We start from the raw sequence: 27,774 nt of genomic DNA, 5'->3' as shown, positions 1-27,774 counted from the left end.
CTTGCAGATTACTAAGTATGTGAACAATAAAGTTAATATTAAAAATTAGAAAATGTCAACCACTAGCGCTGCATCAACAACTGGTGCCTATAATCTCACAATGATAGCAGATGCTTTCTTAGGAGAAAGATTAACAGTTTGGGACATAGTTGTTGTTGTAATTTATTTTTTCAGTGTCATTGGTGTTGGTGTTTGGGTAAGTCAAGTTAATTTTATCAAAATAATTTTAGGTTAGTTATGCAATCTTCATATGTCATATCTGTTGAATTATGTATCGCCCCCAAAAAAGAAGAGATGAAAACATAGAAATAATATGACATTGGGTTGGGATTGAAATAATTTATGAATCTGCCAATGAATCTGTCCTATAAATTTCTAGCTAATGTATTTATTTGTAATCGCTTATCAACACAAACTCTTCATTTTCAGTCGATGTATTCAACAAATCGTAGCACTGTTGGTGGATATTTTCTAGCTGGAAGATCAATTTCTTGGTGGCCGGTAAGCCGAAAAAATTTCTTCACAATTTATTATATCACACTTGAAACTCGATACCATGATTCCACTGTGTATTTTAATCAAAGCCAGCTCAACCGTAGTGTCTAGCAAATAACAACTGAGAAATTGTAGACTACAGTAAATATCTCGGTAATGTGTTTCATGGACTTGATTCTAAGGTTATATTTGAATCTAGGCTGATTCAGTATTTTGCTATAACCATTCAACAGAATTGCTGCCATATCAAACTTGTTAATGAAACACATACAAAGTTTAATCAGTAGTTGAAGGATTTCCCCACATAGACAACACAACGCTTTGGCTGCAGACAGAAAATCTTAGTATAATCATGTGATGGAATTGACGGAAAGTTATACTGACCAACTGAACAGCATCAATAATAATTTTATTCATTGTTTCATTCGATGTCCATCCTAAAATTTTTAAATTCGATATTCAGATCGGGGCATCTTTATTCTCGAGTAATGTAGGAAGTGGACACTTTGTGGGACTTTCAGGATCTGGTGCTGCGTCTGGCATTGCTGTTGGCACTTATGAATGGAACGTAAGTTGGCATAAAATATTACTATTGTTCCTGTGTAATACACAAAAGGATATATTTTATACAGTAATACCTCTATAAACGACTCAATACCAGAGCAATCTGATAGTTGACCAAAAATGCTGCACTGCTAGAACACCCAAGCGTGACATCGGGTGAGATTTCGTCACCCAGAAACTCGCCTTTATTCTTTGCCAAAGCATAGATAGATGCTAATATGGTTTAATTAGGTATACAATATATCTTTGTCTCGCAACAATAATTATGCAACTTTCCAACCTATTATATGGTTCCCAGTTTAGAAATTATTTGATGCATGCATTTGGTTCTGAAATACTGTTGAATGATTTTTATCATACTGCCCTCTCGGTTGTCCTAATTCAATCGAATACGCTTCGCTTCAGGATTTTCGATAAAACATTCTTGCAAAGTTTCATGGTAGACATTTATTGTTATTTCCAATAGTTGTTTATTACAATGAGATGTTGCTAAATAAGTTGTGATGTTATTTTTCTGGGCCTACTTTAAATCTTAGCGATGCCTGCAAGTCTGTAACACACTTCGTCTTGATTTCTAGCCTTCACAGATGGAAAACGGTAGGTTTATTGTATGTGAACTATTGCAACTGCAGCGTCATTGCGTAAGCGGTCAATTATGTGCAAGCCTCAAACTAGGATGTGAATGAAACCAACTTCCAATCCTGTTACACATAATTATTTCACATGTAATTTGAGCCCATATTGCTTGAACCAGCTCTGCCTTTTTGTTAGCCAAGCAGTTGTGCTAACAGAAAAACAACAAATTTTTTTGGTACCACTGCCTTAAACTGTTGACTGGTCTTGGATTGGACCTGTTATTTGATCTAATACAAATGGGTCTTGCTCATAATTGAAATGCATTCAGATACAATCTTAAATTACTGCACATTCTTTTCATACTATTATCAAGGAAGGAAAAAATTGAACATTCTGAAAAATTGAAAAGATCATTGATTTTTGATAGCCGGACTGGGGGCAACAGTTATTCCTTTGTTTATTGTTGGCAAATTCTTCTGACACTAAGGGTTGCTTCAATTTCCCAATTTTATTTCAACATATATTTGATATATCTTATTTGAAAAAAATAATTCAAAATGTGTTTTGAATAGTGAGTTATTCTGTCCTGCAATATGATATTCAATTTTCTATGAATTTAGAAATCAATAAATGTATTTTGTCTGATTTGGGAAACATTCCATAATTCATAATCTTTTCTTATTTTCTTAGGCTATGTTCATCGTTCTACTTCTTGCATGGGTATTTTTACCGGTTTACATTGCATCTGGGGTAAGCATATTATATTTGTTAGGTGTTGCATGTTATCAAGTGTCCTCAGATAATCAGATTGTATTGTTCATTTAGACATATCCTTCTTTGGTTATGTCACAGGTGGCTAACAAAAGTATAGATAATCGCTCGTTCGCTGGAATTTGATAAAACCACTCAGTCAATCAGATACAGGATTAGAAACAGTGATGTAGAAAACTCGATTTGTTCTTGATAATTTGTTTGAGTCTGCCAGTTGGCTTTGTTCCTGACTATTTTTTTAACAGTTTTTTTAATTATGAGTATGACAAATGCTCTCCACAATGAGGTACTCCATAGGATCTATTATTTTTTTCTCTTCTTCTTTCGAGGTCTTTGTTGTTTATTAGTGACTGCCTCTGCATGCAAACTTTTGTAACCCAATTACTAAGCTCTCAATTCCTCTCCATATTAGGTGGTAACAATGCCTGAGTATTTGAAGAAAAGATTTGGCGGACAAAGGCTACAAGTCTGCATCGCATTGCTTTATCTATTCATATATATATTTACAAAGATTGCGGTAATATTTTTTGTATATTAATTTAGACACATTTGAATTTTACCGCAAGATACATATTCCGGGTACATATTCATATTCAAATAAAGTTCAATTTTACTGCAGTGTTAAAAATCCTTCGAAAACCAGATTTGAGTGCAATAGTTTATTTTAAATGAATCATTGCTTAATTTTCAATAATAATTTTCTAATTTTAATCTCAGCAAAAACATATTGAATTGATGTTATATAAACAAGCAATTAGGCTGTTCACAATTTTTTAGATATCTGTGCAGAAAGAGTATCATGTGTTTTTCAATTGTACTCATGATTTTTTTTAAATATTTTTAAGGTTGACCTATATGCTGGAGCAATATTTATTCATGAGGCACTAAAATGGGATTTATATCCGAGTGTAATTGGTTTGCTGGTTATCACTGCATTCTATACCATTGGAGGTAGGTTCATGAATCATTTTCTACTTGGTTGCTTTTATTATTTGTTTGATGTTTATCTGAAGAAAGGATCAAGATTCTGTGAGGGTCACAAAACTACTCATGGTTCGGTAAATAATGTTTTACTGAGATTTGGCTGTTGCGTTTTGGGACTTATGTCCAACTCAAAGGTATATTCATTGAATAATTTGTAATGGACCAAAAATTCAAGTCAAAATTGCTGCGGTACGCAAACAGATTCGGAGAGAATCTCGAACAGCCGTGTCGAGCCGAACTTGGCACCGAACTTATTCGAACTGCAAATTTTCAGTTCAGTTCAGAATGTTAGCAGTTGAAGACAGACACTAAAAACAGTTAAATGCTCCACAGTCCACTCATATATAATTGGCAGTTTATTCAAATAGTGGATTCGTGAGAAAATTTATATATGAATTTTGTTGACGAGACTGCAATTTGATTTGCCAGTCTCCACCATATATCATGCGTAGGATACATTCCTGCACTATGTGCTGACTATTTTTGTTGGATTCCACAACCATCAGTCGAGCTACATTTCCTTTAATTTCTCATTTTATCAATCTCATGCTTTCAGGTGGCTTAGCTGCAGTGATATACACTGATACATTACAAACCGGAATTATGTTGCTTGGTGCAGTTGTTCTCATGATTGTTGGTATGTTAGTGTTTGTTGAAGGATTTCTGCGTGGGAAAAGACATTCTGTATTATTCGTTGTAAAAATATAAAGACATATAAAATTAACTAAAATCAGAAATAGATATTTTCGAATTCCAATTGAATTTGAAATCCAAACTTTTTGACTTTTTTTCAGGTAATGATCATTTGTTTACTATTCAACATATAAAGACCATCTAACCCAGTTAATGTCAAACCAAACATGGGGATTAGAGACTGGACTGAATCATGAGAATGGATAGGCTATAAACTGAAAATAGCAATAAAAATTTGAACCAATGCATATATCGGCAATAGCATAGTGCAGCGTTTCCCAAACTTTTCCGGCCACGGAACACTTACACTTTTTATCTCGCCTCGCGGAACACTAAAAAATGAAAGGGTAAAATTGATAAGAAAAAACGGTGTAATGTAGCGGTTCCCAATGGGTTCGTCGTGGCGAGTTGCCAAATGCGACGCAAAAACTAACAGAAATATGTTGAACATACCAAAAATATGATTGAATATTTTACATATTTCATTTATTATAAATGTTTTATTGTTTCTCAATTTGAATGCTGTGTATATGAATCAACAAATTTTTTTTACCTTTCTATATCGTAGTGTTTGCCTCTATAATGTTACGTCTAATGGAGATAGACGTTCTTTCTGCCACTTCGCGAGCTGCAGTTTATTGATCTGCTGAATCGAGTTTAGCGAACATGAGTAAATTTTTCAGCATTTCAAAGTAAAATCAGACAGAGATGACGGAAGAAGAGTTGACCATTTGCCTTTATTCGTATTAAGACCTACCTGTTTGCCTATAGCAAAACCAAAAGGATTGCTGCAAACTTGATAATGAACTTGACAGTCAACAGGCTAGGCCGACGGTTAACGAATATGCCTCTACCCTACCTTAGTTAGTCCGCTTTAGGCCAACGGTGACACGATATTGAAATTGAACAGCAGTTGGGCAACAACTTCACGATCCCCAGATCGCCATGGCGACCCATTTAGACGTATTTTTGATTTATTCTCCACGGAACACTCGGAAGACGCTCGCGGGACACTAGTGTTCCGCGGAACACAGTTTGGGAAACGCTGGCATAGTATACTATATTACATATGGCCCTATTGAAATAAGTTAATTTCAGGACAAAACCAACATGGCATTTAGAAATAATTGCCTAATACTGTGATGTTGCCCACAACCAACAACTAAACCTGTAGTGTTAGGTTGACAAGTTATTGTGTTATTTTGCTTTTATAGATGATGTTATAAACTCAATGTATTATGCTTATTCTCAGGATTCGTTAATGTAGGAGGCTACTTTGGACTCGTCACTGAGTACATGAAAGCTACGCCTACATACACACTCTTGGAACACCCAGAGTGTGGCATCCCTCTCAACGATTCATTTCATGTATTTCGTGAAGTGACTGATGAAGATTTTCCTTGGACTGGTGTTGTGTTGGGAATGCCAATACTTTCAATATGGTATTGGTGTAGTGACCAGGTACTTTGGAGTTATTTATTCATAACTTTCTAATATTTCTATTTCGGCTCAGCATTTGGCGCATCATGCCAAACATTACAAATATATTTGATATCGCACTTCTGATTCCCTGTATGAGTTCCCAGGTTTGAATCCTGTGAGAGATAATTATGTACAAGCGGATTGCTGAACTCCTCACCGCTGTAGCATGGTTCACGGAACCGCTGGTCGGTTGAAACTTACTAGACAACCAATCTCATGTTCGACATCATGGTAAATCAGATGGAAGGCTGTGGTGCACCATACAATTAAGCCATTTCATTGCCATTACTCTCCCCCGAAATAAATATGAAAATCTTATCCTAACTTTATACAGAAATTGGAAAAGTTGAGATATTCCTTTTTCATATCATTGCAGGTGATTGTTCAAAGAACACTGGCTGCCAAAAACTTAACACATGCTAAAGGAGGAGCCCTACTTTGTAGTTATCTTAAAATATTACCCATGTTTCTGATGGTGATGGTGGGGATGATCAGTAGAGCAAAATTTCCAGGTTTTTATTTTAATCATAACTGTGAAATAATCCGGCATTGGGTTTTAAAAAGATAAAATGGAGCTTTGTTTGTATACTGGAAAATGTACATACAACGATTCTGCAATATGCAATCAATTAAGTTTTTTCTTTAATCATATCTGAATTTGAAATTTCAGTAAGAGCAAAAAACTCAAAGAATTGAAATTCATAATAAACATAAAACAACTGGAACGTCGTCTCGCTTAAGTCCAACTATCAGACAGTTCATGTTGTTTTGTTTTTATTCAAGTATTCGTTCATTATTTCCAAGGTCACAATCTCTAGTCGTAAGTAGAAGCGGTAATATCGGTGATTGAACTGAATATTTTATTTCAGAACAAGTAGGATGTGTAGTACCAGAAATATGCCAAAAAGTTTGTGGAAATCCAACTTCTTGTTCTGATATTGCTTATCCAAAGATGGTTATGGAGTTTTTGCCAATAGGTAAGCATGACAGCATACAAGAGAAATAGCTTGTAGACAGTTTGGGATTTGAAGTCAAACAACTCTTCTAGATTGTCATTTTATGTGTGACTTGGTATATCACGCATCCGATACATATCATTATAATTTTTGAAGAATATAAAATATTCTCCCCATAAAATTAGAAAAAATGCATTAGTTTAGTTTCTTTGTGTCAGTAAGTTCAAATGGTGTCTGTGTGTGTTTCAAAAGTATTGAAGCATTGAACAAAATAAATGTACTAAGTTACTGTATAATGACAATGATATTGCTCTATTTATGAAACACCAGGTGCTCGAGGATTGATGATGTCTGTCATACTTGCTGCGCTGATGAGTTCATTGACTTCAATTTTCAATTCAAGCTCGACCTTGTTCACAATTGATCTTTGGCAAAGAGCAAGATCGAAAGCATCGGAAAGAGAACTGATGATTGTCGGAAGGTAAATTCAAAAGAATAACTACACATTCCCTAAATTTGCAAATTACCATATAATCAAATCAAGTTTTGTCCTTGTCTAATCAGTACATTAAGACTTGTTTACATGTCACTGAGTTTGGCCAAATACTATACCAATATACCTAATAGTTGGTTGGTTACGGTTTCCTCCACCATGCATCTGAAACAAACAACTGGCTATCTAATCCCATATTCAACATGGACTGGCAGCTGGACGAGAGGCCATGGTACGCGATGAGATTCGATTTCTTCTACAAGATAAAAATAAATTTTATCATTGTCCATACATTATCTTAGACAGAGAAAATTCCCAAACACTTTATTGAAGCTGGAATTTATTGAAGGATGGCAGCATGAATTTCACATAGTTTGTGTTAGTTGGTAGTACTGCTCGAGGGATTGTTCTTCCAAGACCTTGTTTAATCAGTATATTAGAAACTGTGTACATGCCACTGAAATTTTCCAAAGACTGTTATGAAATTGATCAAAAGCTGTGCATAATCTCAGACAGAGAAAATTCAAACACTTAATTAAAGAATGCCATGGGTTTTTACATGTATTGCTTTAGTTGTCATTACTGCATGAGGAATTGTTACTTTTTCGGTTTCATTCTACTTTTGATACAATTTGTTACAATAGCAATTATTTAACACTAATTCTCTGCTACTGCTCATGGCTTATTTTCTTTTAAAAAATATAATCTGAAACAATAATATATCACACTGTATTTTTTCAGAGTTTTCATTATATTTCTTGTCATACTGAGTGTGCTATGGATCCCTGTTATTCAAGCACAAGAAGGAGGACAGTTATTTACATACATACAAAAAGTCAGTTCTTACTTTCAACCTCCGGTCGCTATTTGTTTTCTTTTAGCTGTATTTTGGAGAAGAACAAATGAACAGGTACATAGAAACTAAACTGGATGACAGTATTTATTTCTAATATATTTCAATTTGAAACCGCTATTTGTATAAAGGTTTCTTATTTGTTGAGTCTAGCAAAATTAGATATCCATATTTCACTTGGTTTGATTGTTTGCAATTGCATACACGCAAATTTTTATACTAATGATTTCATAATTCAGAAAATAACTATTCTTTTTTTATATTCATATACATCCTTTCAAAGCGTATCTATATTCCTATATTCTCAGGGAGCTTTCTGGGGCTTGTTCACTGGAATCATAATTGGCAGTATTAAAATGATATTGGATTTTGTATATCCTCCTCCACCTTGCGGTACAATTGATGATCGGCCTAGTGTTGTCAAGAATGTTCATTACCTACATTTTGCTGTCATACTAGCTCTTCTGACTGCAATTATTATTGTACTTGTGAGCATCTGTTCTCCTGCCCGACCAGCGAGTGAGGTAGGAGTTGATTTGAAATCAGAATTTTTTGGAATAAAATCTAAAAAGCTAATTTAATCTGCTTTATAGAAACATTTGCACTATTGAAGCAATTCATTATTCATGACACATCATTCAGATGCAAAATTGTTGTCACTCACAAGTTGCATTTTTGCGAAGGTTCACTCTTGCAAGGGCAGTTTCTCCCAAAAGTCTACAGACTCTGTGGCCTTCTTTATGACATGCATCTGGTCACTCAACAAGTGTTTACTTTTCAGTATGGTGGATTAACATGGTGGACAAGACATGATGTCAAAACTACAGCTTTGAAAACTGAGAAATCAGCTCTAGTGACTCAGGATGAGATTTGTCATCGATATAACGATTTTTCTCCTCAACTATCTGTTGATAATGAAGAGGAATTTTCTCAGCACTTGGATGACAATGGTTAGATGAAGACATTGTTGTGCTATTAGAATTTATCAAAAGACATTTTTGCTTTAACCCAGATCACATTGAAATCTCTTGTTTAAGTGTTTGTCAGTTTTGATCAATTGTAGTCCCACATGTGTTTCTTTCCTGCCAATAAGAACAACTACAACTTTTAATTTATTAGTTATATTTTTTTGTTATGGGACTGTAGTAAACAATTTTTTCCAAGCATATTAGCTTATCTAGCTCATGTACTATATAGCCTTTTTGAATCGCTGTTGAAATAATTTCAACTGTGACTTATTTTTCTTCAATTCTTGTAGATTTGGGTCGACCAAGCATTATTCCAAGATTCTCATTACCGGCTGTTAGCAGTGTTACTTACGATGGTAAAAATGTTCAAATTAATGAACACTCTAGAACGCCTACAAGCAATGAACCAGCAAGTGAGAGTAATTTTGAATTGAGTAATAAAGGTTAGTTGAAAAAATAATAATTTATATGAAAAAGAATTTATATTTTATCATGTGGCTTCAATGTGTTATTTTTTTGTTCACTCCACCAGGCTTTGCACAAGTATCTGCTTTCCCTCTCTAATATTTTGTAACTTTTTGTAAGCCACAATATGTATCGTAAGCCTTTCCATTGTTCTCAATATGGGAAATGTATATATTTTACATGATAGGATAGGATTACATATTTATCCGGGGGAAGAGGAAAGCCGTTGAGACGGCTGCTTGATCATATGGCTTCTCTTCCAATTACCAGCCCATGTCGAGTATGGGATTAATTAAGCCAGTTATTTTGAGTTCAGATGCTAGACTTGATGGTCAGGGAAGCCATAACCAACGAGCGGTTATTTAAAGCGCCCTATGCCAGAGAGTAGTCTAGCAATCCTCTCGCACTTATTTATCCCTCGAGAGATTTGACCCTGGGAACCCACGCAGGGTAATCAGAGGCAAGCATATTTCTAACTCCTAGCTTGCCGCGCCACACCACATCTTTCATGAAACTGACATACACAATAACACATTAGTCAATTTTTTTGCAGTGAGATTTATACATTTGAAACTATGCCTGCTACTAATATTTATAATAAACTTACAGTTGATATCCCCATCTGGAAGAAGGTTGCGATATTCATATGCGGTTTAGACAGTAGTAAAAAATCAGTAGAGGTCACCAATGAAAATGCATCTGCGATTCAATCGTTAGAGGAAGACCCTTTCTGGAGGAAGGTTGTCAATTACAACATGATAGTTTGTGTTGTAGTTGCGATATCTTTGTGGATTATATTCAGGTGAATTTTGACAATTACAATAGTCGTACTCGTACTATTAATCCCATGTAGTTAAGAGGCAGTCCATTTTTGAATAGGGTGAATTTCTCATCTAGGATACTCTATAGATTTTTTTGATTAACCATATACTGCTATGGATTTTAAATATGTCACTTTACCTATAACATGTATATTTAGATTAATTATGCATATTTGTTTGCCTTTGGTGTTTTTCTTTTTATTTCACTTTTTCATTTTTTTAATCTCGACTCTCCAGTATATTTTATATACAATCTTCCCATATTTATTTATTCAAATTTCATGACTTTTTCGATCCAATTTCACTCTTGAACACATTGATTAAAACTATTTTGATAAAAGTTTTTAAAAGTATTTTTGCCAACATCATCTCTAATACCAGGCTGTGTCGTTTTCAACTAATTAAAAACGGACCATACCTCAAGAACAAGATTATAAGCCATGTGGCAATTATTCTTGATTTTTTAAGAAATGAAGTATTTAGTATTATTTGTGATATAAGTGGAAATTCTCAACTCTTACCCAGACCTGATACTTCTTAACTGTTACTCAGTAGTCGCATACATATGATTCAAATCGACTGTTTACTGTCATCTCTCAATTATCATTCAAAATAGAACTATTCAATTGCACACAATTTCTTAAACATTGTTATTGTAATATTACACTAATAAAGATACTGTGAAATATGTTTATCTCCGCCGATTAGGTACTAATTTTTTGTGCAATACTTGTATAATTTCAATGAATTTGTTCACTAAATACTATGCTGATCAAATTAATAAACAATCATAAACTTTCATTACATATTTTATATTTTAATTTACCCTTTGTTGTTTTATTATAACTCATGTATAAAAATGCTCTGTCATGAAATAGGAGTTGTCAATAAGACCATTGTGTCGTTTTTTATATTGTTTTTATTGGACTTTAAAAATCATATTGCTTAGAAGTCAGAATACACCTTGTAATCACTCAGGTACACATTCTGCCTGCTGCTTTTTTATTGATAGTTTTTAGTACAATAACAGTGTCTTAAATAGTATTTGCCTTGGTTTTGGTTTTCTATATTACCTATTCTTGCTTCTATGTATTTCGTTTCTTTCAATGTAATATCATATTGTGGTGGGTGTTCGGGTATTATTTTCCTATAATTTTATTCAGAGTGCCTTTTAATAATAAAATGCAATTTCCCTTTTATTGCTTGATAGCTCTTATAAATCTCTGCTGTATAAGGCATATAATTTCGAGTTATATTTCAATGTGGTTGTGGCTATTCCACAACATATAGATTCATCAAACTTGGTCCTCTGCCGTCCAAACGTAACTGAGGTACTGACTAAATTGATAGGTATATAATTACTTATCGATCTTAAGATCGGTAAGTATGTTGATAGGTATTTGTCTGTTTGTTTGTCTGTTAGATACACGCGATATCTCACGAAAGCGAGGATGAATCCGCTCCAAATTTTGCATATGCATTCATCTATCTCGGATCAGAAGTCTATTGATTATGAAATAATTATGTCGTATAATTAGCGAGTTATTAATTAATTAGTGATGGGACACAAGGTGTCACTATGGAGTAAGAGCGCTGTTTTGGGGATCCCCTAACTTTCGATCGATAAGTCTTCGGTCTCTGACCGATATTCACGTTTAAAATGTTTATGCAATTTGTGGTATTATTTTTTGATTCCTCTAATCGTTTACGTTTTTATGCTGCATGTTCATTTCGGTTACGTCTAATTCGGGTATTCGAAATAGCATTTTGCATGCTAATTTATTGCCATTATTATTTATTGCACATTAAGGCAATAAACAATTATAATCAATATGACAATAAATGGCGTTGAACAAAATTATACCCAGGTTTTAGGTCACCTGGCCAGTCGTTGAGAGAGAGAGGGGGAGATTTTATGTCCATTGTTAAAATTCAATATCGTAATTTTTTTTAATAAAAATTCAATATCCAATGTACACATTGTTTCGTGTAGGTCAGTATGCAGGACTACCGAATGTCTTCAGAGGCTTTTGACTATTTTATTTACGCGGCGAATGAAGTGTCAGAATTGTTTGAGGCAATATAAAAAGATGGATATAAATCGTAAACTGTACTGTATATTTCAATAATGCACTCACGCCAGGAGCTGATGTTTTATTCCCAGCGAAAAAGATAATATGCTCAGTCATCGAAATTGACTTTGATTGCCTAATTTCTATTGGTATTCGGAAAATAGCAACCGATTGGATTGGAACATGCCGCCTATCGATACCGTGGTAATGCTCGAAGCGATGTTTCGGAAGCTCCTATGGCTTCAAATTGCATCCTATATTTCTCAGTTATTGAAGCCAAACAAAAAAATTTGAGGCGGAGTAAGCAATATTGAGTGCGCCGTTCGACAATTTTCTAGTTTCTATCGCTTTGGCGCAATACGATGACCGTGCAAGCTGAAAATAGTACGTCTACGCGGTTCTGTCGCTTGAGGCATTATCTTTAATAGTAGGGGTTGGCTAGCTGTCAAACATATCCGACAATGCAGAACAAGCACTGTTGATCACTACAGGGATGACGTAAATGGTTATCAGGAATGTCTTAAAATTTATTAGAGGTTTTGCCGGGTTTCTCGGCTTTGTCTCATGCGTGTTTGACTTTGGCTCATGTTTGATTATTCGTCGCTGGCGATGAAATCTACTTATCCAGAAACGGTCCACAATGCCCTGTGAGAAGGCGGCGACAATTGCTGGCAGAAAGTATTGTGGTTATATAGCGTATCAAATTGAACTTAATTTCATCGAACGAGGCAAATTCGCGCAAAAGAAGAATCGCGCGTTTTTTTAAAAAAACAATTTTGTCGCGTTACATGTCGACAAGTGCAAGGTTATACTATTTATGTTTTAATAAACGGACAATCTTGCAAACGCCGTCTGGATTATATGATGAGAGAAGAGATAACTGTTTTATTTTTAGCACAAAAAAATGGTCTTCAAACGTTCAATTCAGTAAGAATAATGAAGCATTGTACAGAACTTTACCGATTTCGCAAGGATGGCACAGATTGCAATTTCCATAATTAGAAAGAACTGCCACAAGTTATGAATTTCTTACAGCCAGAGCTCGATTTGCCATCGCGTAAAATATCCATAATATTGTTGTTTTTGCTTGCCCCTTTTTCAGCGATAAGAGAATATTGTTTTTTATAAGAGTGCGCTACTGTCCTAGATTATTTTTAGTCGAATTGTGGGAGGAAAATCAAACAAGTCATTACATTCTCTGCCCGTAACTGTATATATTTTAACGATTGTAATAATAATTATATTTGCTTGCTACTGATTTTCATTAAGATAAAAATTTAGTCATGTTTAAACCCAATTTTGTCTTCGCAATTTTATTGGCATTCATATCATCCCACACTGCACATTGCATTGCTAGAATTTACTATGTGGCAATTGAAGAAATTGAATGGGATTATGCACCTTCTGGTAAAAAAGCGAAAGAGGGAGTTATGCTGGATGACGATGAGTGAGTTTTAATAATGGGGTTATTGACCTACAGTCTCGTACGTGTCGGAATTACTTTGCTTATTACCACCTTTATATATGGCAGGCTTGACACTGACAGTATAATCCCATGCAACAAAAACATATGTTGCTGCCAATTTCTTCCATACGTCTTGTAACTGTATTTGAATTTCATCAACTGTTCCAGAGAATTTCTCGGAAATTTGATGCACTGAATTGAATGAATCTTAAATTCAAAACCCCCAACTTTTACTGTGTAATGCAGTGCTTATTTAAACGTATATATAAACGTAATATCCAGGCTATGTTTAATTCACTCATTTTTATATCGAAATGCATTCCTCTCAAGGGATGCGTCAGTTTTCACAAGTTCTGGCAGGACACGAATCGGCCGGGTTTATAAAAAAGCGGTATTCCGCGAATATGAAGATACAACATTTTCTACCAGAAGTCCAAGAGAAGAACACTGGGGAATCATTGGCCCGCCACTCAGAGCCGAGGTAAATAATGATGGGTTCCCAAAAACACCAGACGTACCCTAAAATGATTAAAATTGCAAAGTCGTGGCGTAGATTTCCATTGCACAAATACGCGGTACTATTCGACTCTTCCACTCGAATCTTTCCTATATTTTATTATTTATTTCAAAATCTAGTCTATATTATGTTGACACCGTAGGATACACATTTCAGGTTCAAGTCTCCCATCTCAACCAGGGTGTAATAAATTGGCTGGCAGTGCCTATCTATAGTAATAAAGGTGCTTCGATGAATTGCCCCTCCTGATAAATCAGTACGTACAAAGTACTTGTTAAAAGAGAAAAGGATTAAAAAGCATCTTACTAAGATATTTAATCCTATAGGTTGGTGATTTGATGATTGTACACGTCAAGAATAACGCATTCCGTGAATACAGTATGCATCCACATGGCGTGTTTTACAACAAAACCGACGAAGGAGCTGTTTATTATGACAGGGTCGCAGCAGTTAACAAAATGGGAGAAAAGATTCGCCCTGGGGATATGTTTATATATCAATGGAACGTGACAGAATCGTGCGTAATATAGTGGAATTTGAGTTTTATTCACACTATGCGAGAAGTATCGTTGACCATAAATGTTACGGCTCGCCTTTATGGGTGATTTTAACACAGCCAGTCTCTTGTGCGAAGACTCATCGCATGAACAGCTTATTCAATACATAGCGTTTTCCAAACTTATCCGCAAATATAGATTACAATAATGAAACCAGTGCGGAGATTCGAAATTTTCAACAACAGGTTCGCTTTTTTATCGAATTCACTGACAACAGGTTCCTTCATTTCAGAAAATAAATGTATATCAGTACGCAAGCTGTAATAATACGACATGCTTTACAATGTTCACATGAATATCATAAATGACTTTAAAACGCCAAATAACGCTGCGGTTGTTTTAAGTCTGAAACAAAATCAGAAAAGGGTGAGCTAATTATCGCCATATTCAAACAACGAGTTATATTCCAACGCGCGAACCCCCTGAATCCCACTACTGGAACTGATGAATTTGATAAATATTTCACTAGTTATTTGAGGCATTCTCTCATGTCACTCCTTCTGACAGGTTTGGGCCGACCAAGGACGATCCTGATTGTATTACCTGGGCATATCATTCTCATGTCCAATCAGATAAAGATACCAATTCGGGACTGGTTGGGCCGATATTAATATGTAGAAGCGGTAAGAACATTACATTGACAACCCCTAAATCTAAATGAAATTGGAACACCAATGGAGCTAAGCAGCGAGACAGAAAACATCTCATAAAAAGAGTGGTTTCTTGTGCCGTATTCGGAAGCCGTCATGTTGCATACCAATCAGGGCTGTGACATCAGGGCTGTCTTTTAGAAATCAATTTGAAATACTTTGCATATATTTCTACCTCTGATCAAAAAATATAAATGGCAGGTGAATCCATTTTTGTAAAATATTGTAAAGTTATTCAAGACGTCCTTTTACATAATTTAAATTTTCACTGAAGAATACTTTATTTAACATTGAATGTACATAAACAGATCCAAAGTTATCGAATAAAAATCCATTTTTTATTCATTTAGCAAAGATACCAGATTTATGTTTCAGGTTCACTTGGGGAAGGCGGGAGACGACTAGACGTTGACCGTGAAATGTTTCTACTTTTTACTGTTTTTGATGAAAACGAAAGTTGGTATCTTAACGAAAATATACAGGTAAAATGTCCGCCTACACGAAAGATCTTTTGCATGATGATTTCGATCAATCGAACTGACCCAACATACATAAATATGTTGGTACATAATTGTGCATGACAAAGGATTTCTTTTTCTTTAGGCGTACGCATCTGAGCCAGCGTCAGTTGTTATTGACGATGAAGATTTTCAAGAAAGTAATAAAATGCACGGAATCAATGGAAAAATGTACGGAAATTTGGGTGGTCTGTTTATATGCCAGGGAGATTGCGTTGGTCTGCATTTATTTGGCGTTGGGACTGAGGTTGACTTACATACCGTGCATTTTCAGGGACAAACGGTAAGTTTACTTTAGCCTTATTAATTACACGAATTTCTTGTCCTGGGAAGAACTGAAATAACTACTACAGACCAGAAGTGTGATTATTTCCAAAAAAGTTTGGCCTGAATATGTTTCAATGATGTTCTATTTAACATATATATATATATATATGGTTAGTTAATCAAGCCTCTAAACACATTGACAAATTACTAGTATGAACGACCATATTCTAGAATCTAGACTAAAGCAATATTCCCTACTTCATTGCATCTAGTATAATACTTTACAGATAATATCTCAAGGTCACAGGCAAGATACACTAAATATATTTCCTGGAGTGTTTACTACCGCGATAATGGCTGCCGATCATGCTGGGAAGTTCAAATTACTCTGTGAAATAAACGATCACCTATCAGGTAAGTTGTACGTGGCGTGGCTCATCTCAATTGTTCACTCGGTGATTGATATTAAATATAATATTGATGTCGTAACTATTGCTTATTTTTTCGATCGCATAATAAAAAATGAATGTAATCCGTATCCGAGCCGCGCAATAAATCATCAAAGGTAAAAATGAACGGAAAGTTGTTCAGACTTTCGATAAGGCGTCAATGCCTCAATGTACTTCTGCAAGCTTAAATAGTGCCACAGAATAATACGGCAACATCAGTTGTTTATTCATATAATCGGGTTGTAAACTTAGTGCTTGTGTGATGATAATGCATGTACTCGCGTTTACCTCTAAACACAAAGAAAACACCGCAGAAGTAGTCAGTTTACACATTGAACAAACATAAAAATATGTACTGAATATTTAGGTATTATGAATTTTCAGATAGTCCGTACTTCAGACACGTAGTACAAACTTGTAGTATTTGATCGCTGCAGTATTTTTCTCCATATATAAACATACACCAATGATTGGACACATTTCAGTCTGCGCGGGCTTCAAAACAAAAATAATCGGAATATTGGCATTTTGTTCTAAATTATACTTCCCCAAAACAGAACAAGGAAATCAATCGCAATATATCACGAGACAAAAATTGATATAAAAACTTTATTATGTATCAGCTGGAATGTCATCTATATTGATCGTCGATAAATGTGGCCGCGATCAGAAAAATTATGACTTCACAGGAAATGTTCGGAATTATTACATTGGTATAGTCGAAAAAGATTGGAATTATGGCCCACTTGGTATGGATACCAAAGGACACTCATTACTTTCAAACAGTTCGTGAGTAATCAATTTCTGAGAATATTAAACTAAAATCTCCATTAGAATGGCCTAGAATTATACTTCTGCCACTTTAAAAAAAAAATACCTCAAATTATTCGGATATGTTAATATAAGTAGTTTATAAAAAAAATGAAGTGCATTCTAGTTACTTATCGATCTTGATCGGTAAGTATGTTGATAGGTATTTGTATGTATGTCTGTGTGTTAGATGCACGCGATATCTCACGGAAGCGAGGTTCAATCTGCTCCAAATTTTGCATGTGCATTCATCAACAAAACTATTCCGTAGTAAAAAGCCCTCTTCTTTTTCACACTAAAGTGACTCCGAGACTTTCTTCAAACGGGGCCCAGAGCGGATTGGAGGTGTCTACAAAAAAGCAATTTTCTATGAATATGAAACGTCAGAACTCTTAGCCAAGAAAGAAAAGCCTTCGTCATTTGGAATCCTGGGCCCCCTTATTGCAGCAGAAATTGGCGAAACTGTTCACGTAACGCTTAAAAACTTTGCTAACAAACAGGTAATTTAAAGGATAAAAATGCGTTGACAAGTGTTTTCCGATTGAATATATAACAATAGCAAAGTATGGATCAGCTTATCAGCGATTAGAAAAACTTATATATTCAATGCGAATCGTACAAATTATCTATTGGTGAATAGTCCATTGGTGTTCTGGTGACAAATGACTGGTATTTCGTGAGATGTAATTATCACCGATGTCGCGTTTGATGCCATGTTGTTATTTAGTATATTCGATGATGTTGTTTACTTGCGGTGTACTCTGCTATAAATTAAAAAATTGTCCTGAACTTTTTTGACTTCCGCTTTTTATCCAACACTTAAATTTTATCATCTGTTGGTATCTTTTTAGGCTTATAACATTGAACCACACGGAGTATTTTTCACTGACGTTACTTCTTTGGGACCGGGACAAATTCACACTTACAAATGGTAGGTCCAATGTTATTCAATGATATATTCTATACATCTTGGCATGATGTTGCCAGAAATTTAAACGACAATGCGATATAAAATACGTCCAATTTATTTAAGGAAAGTTTTGATGCTGCCTACATATTATATATATATATACATATTGTTCCTTTTTTTAATAGGACAATTCCGGAAAGTGTTTCCCCTACAGATGTAGATGGAGATTGCTTATTTTATCTGTACTTTTCCTCTGTTCATCCTGCAAAAGACACCAACTCGGGTCTAGTTGGTCCATTGCTAGTTTGTCGGAGAGGTAAATATTCTACGTCATGCTATGCTTTTGCCATACCAAAAGTTGACAAAAACACCAAAAAACACCGTAAATTTACATAAAATGAAAATTTAAACACATTAGTTGCAGATAATCATGACATAAAATCTATGTTATTTTATAGGAACTCTTGCAAGGAATTTGAGGAGAAAATCTCAATATCTTTTATTCACGGTATTTGATGAAAACCTAAGCCATTATCTCGACGAAAATATACAAAGATTTACTTTAAATCCAGAATTGGTCGACAAAGATAATGGGGACTTCCAAGAATCCAACTTGATGCATGGTAGGTGCATGACAAATGTAGACAGATATCTTTGATTTCCCAAGTTTGATAAATAATGACGAAGCTAAATTTGAAGATTTTGGAAACAATGTAAAATATTACAAATATAATATTATATAACACATATTCGCCGCGAGAAAACTTGCCTACGGCATCAACTGTCCGTTATATTTTACGTAAATTTATATCTCTCGAATCTTCAAAACGGGTAATTTTGCAGTTGAAATTGATACCCATTTAAAATTGAAAACTTTGTAGCGAATATTAGTTATTAAAACACACCACATGACCATGTGTAGATGGATATAAAAATCATATAGGCATTGTATTTGTGCATCAATTGTTTGGCTATAAAAACATGTACAATAAAATGATAACGCCGAAAAGTTTGAATAGAATTGAATGTCAATGTGTGAAACCGAAATGAGGCAAGCCCGAAATTAGCCTCTTTGAACAGAACCTTTGTTATACAGAATATGCACTAGAATTTTGTTGCTTGGCTGTTTAGTCCTCATTCGCATTATTCCTGCATCATGATAAAAGCGAACTTGATTTTAGTTCAGAAAATTTAGTTCTGTAAGGAAACAATTGGTAAGGATAATATTCAACTAATATAACTGTAATGTATGTAAAATTGCGCTTTTATCCTGTTAATTAATGTAGTCTATATAGTTAAATAATGATAGTGATCCAAATATTTTGTAATAATAACACCGATATATTTTCGATTACTTCTAGCGATTAATGGTTTGATGTACGGAAGTTTAGAAGTGAATTTTTGTCAATACTCGGAGACTGATATTCATGTGATAGGACTTGGGACAGAGGTTGATATGCATTCAATGTATTTGGGAGGACTACTGTTTAAATACAGGTGCAAATGTTTTGTTTCGTGATTTCCAACAGAAATATGTTTTTAAAATGTAACCACCAGGTAAGAGAATACACGTTTGATTGCACTATCCAAATGCTGAGAAAAGTCTTTCCTCAGTGCCGACCATGATGTAATAATTATCAACGTGCAAAATTTAGCGGTAACGCGTTGCAAACATTATTTTGTATTTTGATGCATTTTATATGATATGCTATATGTTTAGAAACGAGTGGACAAACGTTTTGAGCATTCTTCCCCATACTACTGCTTCAACGACTGTGAAACCAAACACCTTAGGTGCCGAGGAACTATCATGCGCGGTATTCGACCATCTTCTTGGAGGAATGTACACTAATTACACAGTGAGTATTGTCTGTATCCATCGCAACCCTCCAGTTCATTCGTTTCTATGAATTCATACTCAAGCGTTCTATTCTATTAGTTAGGAAAAGCTGATTGCACCGTTCCCAATCGCAGCGTAACTGGTGTATGACTGAAAAAGGGTGACTGACTACTTGATATACTTTTAGAACAGTTGTCTAATTCGCAGCCAGATTTCACATGCATCAAAGTTACCGTCAGTTTTGATAAAGCTCTATGTGCGGCAATAACGTCACTTCTGTTTGTGTTCGAGTGGTTTCTTATCAGAGTCAACTTATATAAAATACAAAAACAAATTATTGCTTCTTAATCGAACATAGATTTATAAGAACAAAATTTGGTTTGCAATTATTGACCCCAAAATATACGTTATTTCCATTTAAATACTTGTAGATATACTACTAAACATTAGGTGATAGACTGCGGGATTCAATCCGAACAAGAAACTTATGTATCTGATGGAATCACAAGAAGGTATTACGTGGGTGCTGTTGATGAAATATGGGATTACATGCCATGGAAGGAAGAAAATCTGGATCACGATTTGTCAGCGTTTACAGAGCAAAAGAATCGGTCATCCATCGGTGAGCTATGATAAGACATCAACTTTGCAGAATTTTTCAACTTAACGAATTTGTTTTAATATATCAATTTAAAAAATGTGGAAAGCTATATCCATTGTGCAATTTTTTTGTAGGGACAAAATATTGGAAGGCGATATTTCATGAATACACAGATGATACATTCACAACGAGGAAAACAAAACCATTACATCTAGGTTACTTGGGACCAGTACTAAAGGGAGAAGAAGGAGACATAATTAAAGTATATTTTAGACTTAAGAGTTTTGTATGAAATAAACGACGAAGGTCTATGTCGTTAGCAGGCTCCCATAACTTCACTGCGTTATCAAATGTTCATATTACTATGAATTGTTTTCTGTTGCTTATTCAGGTAATATTTCGCAACATGGCACGCAGAAGATACAACATGGTACCATGGGGTTTATATCCGGAACATTTCCACGAAAATGGTGTTGCAGCTCCCTCTACCGGAGAGACTGTTACATACGTTTGGGAGGTTAGTCAATAAATACGACTTGCACTGTTTCTTCGCACTGAATGTTCATGCAACTTTAGTATGTACACTTGATGTTTGATTTGTTGCAAAATTTATGAGAAGTAGTATTAGAAAGAAGTATCATACTAGAACAGGGGTGGGGAAAATTATTTAACATGAGAGCCACGTCAGAAATAAGGGAGAGCCGCATAATTTTTGAAATTATTATTATACGATCTCATCAGATCATTTTGCATTGTAACTGTTACATTAGTACTAATTTGAGAGATGCGCCTTTGTGTAGTGTGACGCGAAACCGGCGTTTGGGCTATTGCTTGCTTCGTGTTGTTGGGATCGAAGACTTCGACAACATCATCAATATTTTTTTCACAAAATCACAGTCAGAGAATAGGTGTTTAGCACGAGAAGTATTCCATGGTATAAAAAAAACTAGCATCAGTTGCTGCATCGGATTTTTCGCCGAATGATATCATAAATCTCTGCCATGCGGGGTTAATTATGTACGAGAAGATTGTTGGAGTCCTCGCCGCCGTAATGTGGTTCCCGTAACCGCTGGTCGAATACGGCCTCCTCCACTTTTAAGTCTGCATCATGCATCTGAAAACAAATAACTGGCTTACCAATCCCATATCTGACATTGACTGGTGACCGGACGATAGGCCGTGTTTCGCCATATGATTAGGCCATCGCGTCGGCTGTCCTCTCCCCCGAGATGAATATGTGAATCCTATTTATCACCGCATGCCGCCAGCGACAAACATTTCACCGTTGTGACGTAAGATTTTTCGCTTGACTAATTAAAATTCCACGCCACAACGATTTTCATACTAAAACAGAATTTCAGGGAGAACACTTTAATCGATAACCGGGTAAAATTATCCGGTTAACCGCGGCGTGACGTTTCACGTAATAATTTATCATTTTAGCTTGTCACGTCACAATGGTTACAAAGAAGTTTCGCTTAATCTTATCCCGGTATCGCCCAAAGTTGTTCACGAATCGAGATAGTTTCATGATCGCTCTACTACAAGAGATTGCATCGTGATTCGAACATATGGTAGTATTTTAGTAAAACCCGATTCGGTTATTGAATGTCATTTATGTGACAAATTTTCAGTGTTCATTGTGCCAATTCTACTTTGAGATATATATCATAAATAAAAACAGCATCAACTGCGCACTTGTTGGATTTACGATTTTGCAATAAAATCGTGAACAATATATTTCGACCGAAAACTGATTCTGAATTTATCATTGTCAAATTTCGCATAATCAGCAATCTTGGTACTTCAATTATTTTTCACATTTATTGAGTCCTTACCAATACAGTTAGTGATATTCTTTTGAACTAAACGCCACAGAAGATAAATTTGTGATGACGTAATCATTTTTGAAGGAATTGTACTTTATAAAGATGATTTGTACCTGAGATGTCAGTTAACGGTTAAAATAAATCATAACCGTTACCCATCTAAAATCGCTTAACCGATTGACCATTCCCAGCGCTAATAAAAATTTCTCCTACCACTAAACAAATTAAAAAAAAATAAACTGATACAGTTTCTCTTAGTTGAATTTGGATAATAATTAATGCTAGCGAGAAGAGCCGCATGCGGATGTTTGCCCACCGTTGTACTAGGACCTCATTTATTTTTAGAAACCGACGTTTCGCGGGCCAGACAGAGTAAACCTTAAAATGCCCATATATTAGAGATTTACGATCGCTGGGAAGTTGCGGATTTTATGCGATTAATTAAAGTAGAATTAAATTCAACGACAAACACTGCTCCTAACTTCTGCAGTGTGATCACCTGGTAGTATCTTCTACATTCACAACTATCTTTGTTTTCCTGCTTGTTGTGCTATTATAAGCGTGGGGCAAATTTTATTTAAGCATTACTGATTAAATTAATCTAGTTTTTGTGGGCTCATTTTAGATTCCAAAGTTGGCTGTTCCGTCGGAGAACCAACCACCTTGCAATGGTCACGCCTATGTATCAACTGTTGATATTGTGCCTGACATGTACACGGGAATGATTGGCCCGATGCTGATATGCCGAAAAGGTAAATAGTAAGTAGTAAATAGAAAAGGGTAAAATGTAAGGATGTAAGGCATAGATTATTGAATATGCGTGTGCTGCGTTCATGATCGTCTTTGTATAGTGAGTATAGGGTGTGGTAAACCTTGGGTTCCAAACAGCTTTCTACACATGCAATAATCATAATAGTGGAGTGTGCAGTCATAGCAGTGTTTCACCGCCACCCGACTCTTCAATATGTTTATGTGAACGGTAATATCGTTGTGACAACGTAATAAAGTGAAGGTTTTCCACTTTTTAAGAAGTGCGTTTACCTTTCTGTAGGGGGATTATCTTCAGATGGACTGATGGACAAAGCTGATGCAGAATTTTTCTTGTCATTTTTTGTTACGGATGAAAACAACGGCCACTATATTGATGAAAACATCCGTCAATTTACTGGGGCAGATCCTGAAACTTTCGATAAAGAAGATGAACAGTTTGTAGAGAGTAATCTTATGCATAGTGAGTGAGCTTGCTTAGTGTTTTGTTTGTAAAGTATTATCAATGTAAACTATTTTCGATTCAATATAACTTAAAATGCCAAATAGAGAAAACAATCAAAGACACTTAATTTTAGGCATCAATGGTCGGCTTAATCACCTTGAAGGACTCAAAATGTTTGAAGGAGACCGAGTGATGTGGCACCTGTTAGGATTTGGGAATGAAGTTGACATACATACAGTACATTTCCATGCGCACGCTTATATGCACGTGTAAGTTTACGACAATTTAGAATTTGTTTAAGTAATGAAGGGTTATGAATAACGATTGCGTTGTTCGTTGTAAAATAGAAACGTCAAAAAATAGGTGTTTGGGAAGAAATCAATGGCGGACAAGATGTATATATTGTAGCGAACTGATGGGTTGCAGTGACTTTTTTTCACGCCACAATATTTAAGAATGGAAATGTTTTTGGATGTCAGCACTTAACTATGTCCCATGTCGAAATTTTTCATTGTAACCCGTATTCTAAAGCCTCCTTTTGATATCTTTCTATATAAACGATATTTTGTGTATGCAATTAAGCATCATTTGTCGTTCTTTTGTGCAGAATAGATGGCGGAAAATTAATGATTATGAATATAATCCAATCTAAGGTATTTTGAACTTCCCAGTGGCCACAGAGCGAGTTTGAGACCGAAAAGATGTGTTGAGAAAAGAATACATTTTTGGTAATCATGATTTAGTTTTCAAACATTATTTTTGTTTCCGCGTTTGTACAACAGGTCTGACGTCATGCAACACGGAGATGTATTTACTCTATTTCCAGGAAAAATGGGTACAGTTGAGATGATAGTCGACGACGTGGGTAGTTGGTTGTTACATTGCCATGTAAACGATCATGCTGTGACAGGAATGAGTACAACATATACGGTGCTTCCTAAAAACGGTGCGTTTGCAAATATATACCGTGCTCTGATTGGTGGTTGACACTTTTCTCTTTCTGAAGTTAGGACAGAAAAAATATTTTAAACTGTGTCTTGCTTTTTGAGTAAATTTGCCCATAAACGAAAAGTAAGAAATTTTAGTCTTTCAGGGAACTGTAAAGAATATTCCAGTAACTATCAACTTGGGCTGGTGTTTGAATACTGGCAATCAGTCGAAACATAATATTCATTGTTTTGTCATTTCAGATAAAAACGTTAGGCAGTTACCGTGCTCTGGCTATAGCAGGTGGGGAAGAATCAACAAAATTGAATTATATTGCTCTTTCGAAGACCCAGTATCATTGCAAACATTTGTGCAGGACGCGAGAAATTCTATCCATGTTTGCCCAACCATCATCAGGAATGAACATATCACGTCATGCAAGGAAGCACTGGTAACTTAATGACTTTGCCAGTTGGTTAGATGTGTCGAAATAAGTTGAATATTGCAAAACTGCGCTATAATTCGACGTCTTATAGTGAGTCGAGATGACAACTTCGATATCATTTTGAATTCAAAATATAGATGTATAATTGTAAGCATGTGTCCGATCTTTTCGTCAAGGTTGTTGTACCCATACTCCTACAACGGTCCTGGCCAACATACATGTATTTTGATACTGCTAATTCACCTCGATTATATTTCACTTTCGTTTCTTTATTATCTCAGAATTAATGCTGAAACACTGATTTTAGAATTTTTATATACCATAGAAATGATTGCGAATGTTCTTGAAATATTTTCCTATGATAATGTGATGACCCAGTGCAGCTAATTCAAGTTAGCAACGCTACATGTGAAAGTAAGCTCTCCTACAGCATAAAATTAATTTTTACAAGATTATAGCAATGAAACTCATTCCTATTTCAAATATTGCATGGTTTTCGTAAATGTAATTTGTAAACATTCACCATGCTAGGATTCCCAGGCATAGAAAATACTCTGTACACATTTTCGTTTTGTATAGTAGTTTCGTTTTACAGACTGTTCCTACTTCATCGATTTATTACTTAAATGTGTCAACTGACTTCAACATGGAAGCAAACGATTTCAGAGATCTCATCTCCTTATTTACCGGATTACGCTATGTTTATGCAAATCATATCGGATTGAGGTAAACTATCAGATCGTGTACCAGCATTAAAAAAATTAGACGTTTTTATCTGTTAACCACTCAAAACGTTTTTACGATGGCCTGGTAATAAGTGTGCTGGCTCCAGCCCAGCAATGTTGGCGGGTTAGGAATGAAGACTTGGTATACCCACCACCCAGTGCTGATGGGATTCAACATTTTCAAAACAGGCTCTCGTTGTATCGAACTCACTAACAACAGGTCCCCGCATTTCAAAATCTCGTACCGAACCCAAGCTCTACAACAACACAAGAGCCCAACATTACATAATGAAAACAACTTAAAAGTTCAATTTACTAATGTATGTCCCTGCGTAAATTGCATTAACATGTCACGCTTTACATAAATCTGATACCTAGTCGTCATATTCTATCAGTTGGGCATTCGATCATACCATTCCATAGTTAATAAAGACCAGTTAATGCATTCATCATGCAGTATTGTCCAACTAAAAAGATTTTTGGTGAATATTTGAACCCTTCAATCTTCTATTGATAATTTATTTTACATATATCAAGGTTAATGCACCCTGCATGTGTGGTTGTGGTAGCGTGTAATAGTTCTCATCGCTAAAAACTCATGCCTATATTGATGAAATGCGAAATGGCTTTTATGCTTGTGTAATATATTTGAAGGCACATTTAAATATATTTGCGCAACAATACGTTGTCACGTTGTTTTTCAGATTCCTATCTCCAACTACATTTGTAAACGCAAAGTTACTTATACGTATATATCTAAGAAAAAACATGATTCGGAATATTCCCAATGGATTATTTAACGGCCTGAATAAGCTTCGTTTCGTGGATTTTCAGAACAACGATTTAGGTGGATTGGACTTTTTGAGTGACATTCCTGCCGGTAGCAAAGGGAAATTAAATTTGAGAAGAAACCCCAGGCTCGGAAAAATGCAGAGGGTCTACACGAGCATGGGCAATAAATGGTCATAGAATGTATTGTATAATTACTTTTGTTGCTGACAAATTTTCAACTTTCAAAAAATATACATGATTTTGGCAACCTAAGAATTCGTTTTTTTTGTAATGTAACAAAAATTATATTTAAAGCGCGTGCTTTGAATTCAATCTCTAATCAGTTATATTCTTACACTATAGTGAGATGCCCAATTTTGCTTCGAAATTGAAAATAAAATAAAGATTTACTAAAGGTATTGTACAGGAGAATTTGTAATAATATTTGTAAGTTACCTACAAAGATTAACACCACTGCGACTGTGCCAAATTCTAATTTTCGTTTTAAATTCTGAAATTTGAATCACCCTGATCGTGTCACCTAACACAATAAATGATGTAATAAACAGGATCAGGTTATGTATCCTACAAGATTAGAGAATATTTTCGATTTTGATTCACATTTGTTTTCACACTAACCCAAAATATCGCCTTTGTATGGCGTCGTGATGCATGACAACATTTATGTGTGGCGGTCAAGAAGTGAAGCGTAATGTTAACGATGAAAATATGGAAGCAGAATATAAAAAATATTTTGAGCCCAAGCTATTGTTATCAAAATTTTATATTCATTCAACACCGTCTCATTTATGGGCATTCTAGAACAATAGAATAGTTTAGGATTTTCTTTTAGACTACCCCGCCCTCCCCGGCGGAAAACATTTCCAGACTTTCCGTCTCTGTATGGTGTCGTAATACATGATAACATTTAGGTGTGGCGGTTAAGAAGTAAAGCGCAATGGTAACGATGGAAATATGGAAGCAGAATATGAAAAATATTTTGCGCTCAAGCAATTTTATCCAAAATCTCATATTCATAAACATCGTCTCGTTTATGGGCATTCTGGGAACAAAGGAATAGTTTGAG

General features: G+C 35.2%; 2 protein-coding genes across 3 annotated transcripts; both read left to right on the top strand.

Annotated features, from left to right (window-relative positions):
* Positions 1-46: 46 nt before the first annotated feature.
* LOC120327672 (sodium/mannose cotransporter SLC5A10-like) lies at positions 47-12,097 on the top strand. Of its 2 annotated transcripts, none has more exons than XM_039394011.2 (16): positions 47-196; positions 430-501; positions 959-1,063; positions 2,326-2,385; positions 2,819-2,923; positions 3,252-3,357; positions 3,947-4,027; positions 5,336-5,544; positions 5,942-6,077; positions 6,435-6,542; positions 6,852-7,002; positions 7,756-7,924; positions 8,176-8,391; positions 8,649-8,817; positions 9,126-9,248; positions 9,910-12,097. In XM_039394011.2, the coding sequence occupies exons 1-16, from the start codon at positions 53-55 to the stop codon at positions 10,104-10,106; spliced, it is 2,151 nt and encodes a 716-aa protein (XP_039249945.2). In that variant the 5' UTR covers positions 47-52; the 3' UTR covers positions 10,107-12,097. The 2 variants fall into 2 exon arrangements, with proteins under 2 accessions (XP_039249945.2, XP_039249944.2); XM_039394010.2 differs by having other exon boundaries at positions 9,126-9,278.
* Positions 12,098-13,438: 1,341 nt separating this feature from the next.
* On the top strand, positions 13,439-27,405 carry LOC120327671 (hephaestin-like protein). The gene is made up of 24 exons (XM_039394008.2): positions 13,439-13,640; positions 13,989-14,139; positions 14,502-14,692; positions 15,240-15,355; positions 15,758-15,864; positions 15,986-16,183; positions 16,455-16,581; positions 17,240-17,405; positions 17,728-17,926; positions 18,278-18,357; positions 18,522-18,652; positions 18,795-18,959; positions 19,698-19,833; positions 20,057-20,195; positions 20,627-20,798; positions 20,912-21,039; positions 21,169-21,294; positions 23,232-23,358; positions 23,658-23,837; positions 23,953-24,088; positions 24,602-24,765; positions 25,010-25,197; positions 25,787-25,917; positions 26,621-27,405. Exons 1-24 carry the CDS (start codon positions 13,477-13,479, stop codon positions 26,883-26,885), a joined length of 3,687 nt encoding a protein of 1,228 aa, XP_039249942.2. The 5' UTR covers positions 13,439-13,476; the 3' UTR covers positions 26,886-27,405.
* Positions 27,406-27,774: the final 369 nt, after the last annotated feature.

The sequence above is a fragment of the Styela clava genome, chromosome 7 (assembly GCF_964204865.1).
Source record: "Styela clava chromosome 7, kaStyClav1.hap1.2, whole genome shotgun sequence".
NCBI classification, from domain to species: Eukaryota; Metazoa; Chordata; class Ascidiacea; order Stolidobranchia; family Styelidae; genus Styela; species Styela clava.
This window is presented reverse-complemented; position numbering and strand designations above follow the sequence as displayed.

Excerpts from the sequence above, each read along its gene's own strand:
- LOC120327671 (XM_039394008.2), top strand. The coding sequence starts at position 13,477 with ATGTTTAAACCCAATTTTGTCTTCGCAATTTTATTGGCATTCATATCA. Across the intron at positions 24,089-24,601 it reads GCGCACGCTTATATGCACGT|GTCTGACGTCATGCAACACG; the intron begins GTAAGTTTACGA and ends TTTGTACAACAG. Across the intron at positions 25,918-26,620 it reads GCAAATCATATCGGATTGAG|ATTCCTATCTCCAACTACAT; the intron begins GTAAACTATCAG and ends GTTGTTTTTCAG.
- LOC120327672 (XM_039394010.2), top strand. The coding sequence starts at position 53 with ATGTCAACCACTAGCGCTGCATCAACAACTGGTGCCTATAATCTCACA. Across the intron at positions 2,386-2,818 it reads CGGTTTACATTGCATCTGGG|GTGGTAACAATGCCTGAGTA; the intron begins GTAAGCATATTA and ends TCTCCATATTAG. Across the intron at positions 6,078-6,434 it reads CAGTAGAGCAAAATTTCCAG|AACAAGTAGGATGTGTAGTA; the intron begins GTTTTTATTTTA and ends ATTTTATTTCAG.